The sequence below is a fragment of the Callorhinus ursinus genome, unplaced genomic scaffold (assembly GCF_003265705.2).
Source record: "Callorhinus ursinus isolate GAN/ISIS: 27379988/994484 unplaced genomic scaffold, GSC_fseal_2.0 scaffold3484, whole genome shotgun sequence".
NCBI classification, from domain to species: domain Eukaryota; kingdom Metazoa; phylum Chordata; class Mammalia; order Carnivora; family Otariidae; genus Callorhinus; species Callorhinus ursinus.
In genome coordinates, this window is record NW_027400538.1 from 1 (window position 1) to 5,369 (window position 5,369).

Sequence of the window (5,369 nt, forward strand, 5' to 3'; positions counted from 1 at the left end):
ACTTATGGCTAGATCTATGATTGTAAAACGGCAGCATTGAAAGTTTTCAGGAAACAAACTGAGTGTTACTGGAGTGGTTGGGGGTGGGAGGGATGGGGTGGCTGGGTGATAGACATTGGGGAGGGTATGTGCTACGGTGAGCGCTGTGAATTGTGCAAGACTGTTGAATCACAGATCTGTACTTCTGAAACAAATAACGCAACATATTTTAAGAAAAAAGGAAAAGAAGAAGATAACAGGAGAGGAAGAAAAGGGGAGTATGTCAGAGGGGGAGACGAACCATGAGAGATGATGGACTCTGAAAAACAAACTGAGGGTTCTAGAGGGTAGGGGGTTGGGGGGATGGGTTAGCCTGGTGATGGGTATTGAGGAGGGCACGTTCTGCATGGAGCACTGGGTGTTATGAACAAACAATGAATCATGGAACACTGCATCAAAAACTAATGATGTAATATACGGGGATTAACATAACAATAAAAAAAATTAAAAAAAAAAAAAAAAAAAAGAATGTGCCCTCCTTAATACCCATCACCAGGCTAACCCATCCCCCCACCCCCCGCCCCTCTAGAACCCTCGGTTTCTTTTTCAGAGTCCATCGTCTCTCATGGTTCGTCCCACAAAGTAAATTCAATAGGGCAAAGGGGAACATTAATTTGTTTTCTCAATGTACCTTATATCTCAATGATATGTATAAGAATGGAACGAATCAATGAGGCAGGAGAAACAAATATTTCTTACAGAAGAATACTAAATAGTATACACAGATACTTTTTTTTTTTCAAGATTTATCTTGAAAAAAAAATTTATCTACCCATTTTAGAAAGAAAGTGAGCAGGGGGGAGGCGCAGAGGGAGAGAAACTCAAGGAGACCCCCTGCCAAGTGCTGAGCCCAACGCAGGGCTCAATCCCACAACCCTGAGATCAGACCTGAGCAGAAATTAAGAGTCGAATGTTGGGTGCCTGGGTGGCTCAGTTGGTTAAGCGACTGCCTTCGGCTCAGGTCATGATCCTGGAGTCCTGGGATTGAGTCCCACATCGGGCTCCCTGCTCAGCAGGGGGTCTGCTTCTCCCTCTGACCCTCTTCCCTCTCATGCTCTCTGTCTCTCATTCTCTCTCTCACAAATAAATAAATAAAATCTTTAAAAAAAAAAAAAAAGAGTCAAATGTTTCACCCACCGCGCCACCCAGGTGCCCCAGGTACTACTCTTTCTAAGAGGTGGAGATTAATTCACGGGCTAAACGTATTGACTCCTTTCCAATCAATACAGAATGGGAATGGGCAGATAGCAATTTTACAGCGGAGAAACTAGAAAACACTACCAACACTTGATAAACAAGTGACAGAGATTAACACCGCCCGTGGTAATGGTTAATTGCATGAATTCCCTGATGTGATAATGATGTAATTAGATGAGACATGTTTTTATAAAAATCTATAAACACTGTCTAATCAGACAAAAACATCAGACAAACCCAATTTCAGAGGTATTCTAGAAAGTAGCTGGCCAGTCCCCCACACACCTTTCAAGTTCATAAAAACCTGGGAGACTGAGAATCGGACAGAATCTGACAGAGGAAAGAGGAAGTGGGAGACACATGTTGGCTACATGTAATGTGGTATTCTGGATTGGATCCTGGAAGAAAAAAAAAAGACATTTGTGTTAAAACTGATGAAATAAGAATAAAGTCTACAATTCAGTTTCTACCGTGGTGCCAGTGTTGGTTTCTTCGTTTTCCGGAATGTACAATGAATGGTAAGGTAAGATGTTAACAACAGGGGAAACAGGCTGAGCAGAAAATGGGAGTTCTCTGTATGTTCTTTGCTATTTTCCTGCAAATTTAAACTGATTCCAAAGTAAAATATTTACATTAAAGTTGCAACCCCAGCACCTGGGTGGCTCAGTCGGTTAAGCATCTGCCTTCTACTCAGGTCATGATCCCAGGGTTCTGGGATCAAGTCCCTCGTCGGGCTCTCTGCTCAGCAAGGAGTCTGCTTCTCCCTCTCCCTCTGCTTGTGCTCTCTGTCAAATAAATAAATAAAATCTTTAAAAAAATAATAAAGTTGCAACCCCTTATAATTTAATTTATTCACAGATATTTACATTAAATTATGTGTGAGTTGATATCTACTGTTTCTTTCGAATGTGTCCATTTGCTCTGGTGGGTGATTTCAAAATCAGGAAAACTCATTAAACAAAACAGATTAATAGATTCATGTCTCTGGTCTCCAAATTACTACTCCTCTACTAATCCAAGCTTGATGAAGACTTTCTTCAGATGCTTGTCTCCTCAAATTGGAAATGCAGACACCCACCCTGAAATCTGCTTCTTAGCAACCAGCCAGTGAGGCCCCAGGAACTAACCCAGAACAATCTACCTTCTACAGACCCTGAAAATTGATTCATTTTTAATCACAGACATAAAACGTCTATGTAATGTTTGCTTTCCACCTCTATCCTTTCAAAACACCAGCTAACATATCCTCCTGCAAGATTCTCCTTTCGTCCCCTGAAGTTCACAATTCCAATGTTCAATTAAAATTATTTTTTAGGGCGCCTGGGTGGCTCAGTTGGTTGGGCGACTGCCTTCGGCTCAGGCCATAATCCCGGAGTCCTGGGATCGAGTCCCGCATCGGGCTCCCTGCTCGGCGGGGCGTCTGCTTCTCCCTCTGACCTTCTTCCCTCTCGTGCTCTCTGTCTCTCATTCTCTCTCTCTCTCTCTCAAATAAATAAATAAAATCTTTTAAAAAAATTATTTTTTAAATGCTCATCTTTCTCCATACACGTGTTTTCTTATTTCAAATGCCTACCATTCTCTAAGGATGTAAGACACAATTTGCACAACCTGGTCGTCATTGTCCTTCACAACTAAAACCTAATTTTCCCCCAGCTTTACCTCAGGCCACTTGCATCCCAATAGAGAACCCAGAGCCCTCTACACTGAATTCTACACTGGATCAGCTTCTCCCTCTCCCACTCCCCGCTGCTTGTGTTCCCTCTCTCACTGTGTCTCCCTCTGTCAAATAAATAAATAAAATCTTTAAAAATAAAAATTACACATCCAAAGACATTTCCAATATCTCTACATTTCAAGACTGTTTTATTTATTGGACTCTGAATTTCTCCACTACAGCCATTAATAAAATGCAATTACATGAGTAGTTACATAATAATTACATAGGATTTCATTTACAAGTGGCCATTATTTGCTATTGTTGGGGCAGAAATCTCTGATTATTCAAAACTGGATGTAAAATGAGACTGTAATTGTGCTGAAGATTCCTTGAAGGATGAGTGTCTAAGCAGCTGAATGCAGTGCAAAGGAAACAGTTTATATTTTTCTGATGAGACGAGGGAATTGTGTATTTCTTCCTGTGCACACAGAGAAGAGTCTGGATACCCAGTAGTCCTGACTCAAGAGAACAAAGGGGCAGGCAGTTGGAAAACATGCATTGATTAGGGCAGAGGTGTTTATCAGCCACCAGCTGATCTTGCGAGAAATAGAAAAATACATGTAAATGTTGGAGGAGAGGGTGTAAAAAGACACAAATGTGGTCACCAGCACAAGGATGCTTTGGGTGGCTCTAATCTCGGCGGAGGATCTGGGGGACACTTCGGTCCTATAAATGTGTTGGATCCGCTGCTTATGCCTGTACAGGGTGGAAACCATGAACTCACTGACCCAAGTTATGAGTCCCAAGCACAAAACATCATGGGAGAATACCAATACCATATATAGTAAGTCTGTGTCTTTGTCATGAAGTGCAGAAGTACAGTATCCGAAGTCCATAATTTTTGAAGTGTTTTTGTTGTTCCGTTTGTCAGTCATATACACAGGAATCACAATATTTAGTATTATGTTCATGATCCAGCAGAGGATATTTGAGGGGCCAATGTACCTGGGAGCTTTCCCTTTAAGCACTGCCCACCTGGAGTTCCAGGGGCTGATAGTAATGGCCTGAAAAACACTCAGTAGGCACGTGCTATCAATGGACACACCCCCGGACACTCTGTGAACAAAGAAAACAACTTTGCATCCAAAGTCATTGAGAAAATATCTCAACTCAAAAGCTGTCATGGTCTCCGGGATTCCTCTGGAGAGAATGACCAAGGAGTTGGTTAAAGTCAAGTGCCTGAGAATCAGATCTGTGGACTTCGACGGGTATCCCCTTAAGTCAAGAGATGAAGTGTAACGACAGAAGAGCAAGAAGTTCCCCAGAGCTCCAACAACTATCAGGAATAGGAAGATCACGGCAAATTTCACATCCATTAAAGCCATTCTGTCATTCTCCAGGGCTCAGTGTTCACTTTCACAAAGAGAGGACTCTGCATTGAAAACATGAGCTGTGGGCTGATTGTTCGTGGAAAATAAATTCAACATTCTCCCCTTGCTACTACTTTTCCCTGAGAATTTCTTTCAAATACACGTTTTCTTTAATTAATGATTTCCCAGGTTTAATGTATTTCTTTATATAGTGCTCATTTAGTCACTCTTACTCATGCTTTATCTATTGTAAATTATTTAATATTTACAGGTATATATGATTTACAGAGAAGAAGAATTTAATTAAAATGAGGCTATATGACTCATTTAAATATTGCAATGGCCAGGTTACAAGAAACTTGGTGTTTACCATCATGCTATATTGTCACAGCTACCTGGTCATATCTTTTTTTTTCTTAAGACTTTATTTGTAAGTAATCTCTATACCCAACATGGGGCTCAAACTCACAACTGAGCTCTTATTATCAAGAGTTGCATGCTCCACCAACTGAGCCAGCCTGGTGCCCCTACCTGATTGTATCTTTAAATAATCCACATATAAGCATGCATACATTGTCATATTTGAATTTATTTTAATTTAGGTGTGGTTGTGCCAATTTCTCATTTTTGTTAAAATATTTGTTCCATTAATAATCCTAAAATTTGTATGGAACCAGAAGAGACCCCGAATAGCCAGAGGAATACTGAAAAAGAAAAGCAAAGCTGGCGGCATCACAATTCCGGACTTCCAGCTCTATTACAAAGCTGTCATCATCAAGACAGTATGGTACTGGCACAAAAACAGACGCATAGATCAATGGAACAGAATCGAGAGCCCAGAAATGGACCCTCAACTCTATGGTCAACTTATTTTTGACAAAGCAGGAAAGAATGTCCAATGGCAAAAAGACAGTCTCTTCAACAAATGGTGTTGGGAAAATTGGACAGCCACATGCAGAAGAATGAAACTGGACCATTTCCTTACACCACACACAAGAATAGACTCCAAATGGTTGAAAGACCTAAACGTGAGACAGGAGTCCATCCAAATCCTAAAGGAGAACACAGGTAGCAACCTTTTCGACCTTAGCCGCAGCAACTTCTTC

General features: G+C 41.0%; 1 protein-coding gene across 1 annotated transcript; it reads right to left on the bottom strand.

Annotated features, from left to right (window-relative positions):
* Positions 1-3,330: 3,330 nt before the first annotated feature.
* Positions 3,331-4,278, bottom strand: LOC112818077 (vomeronasal type-1 receptor 2-like). The gene has a single exon (XM_025865315.1). It carries the CDS (start codon positions 4,276-4,278, stop codon positions 3,331-3,333), a length of 948 nt encoding a protein of 315 aa, XP_025721100.1.
* Between the last annotated feature and the right edge of the window lie 1,091 nt (positions 4,279-5,369).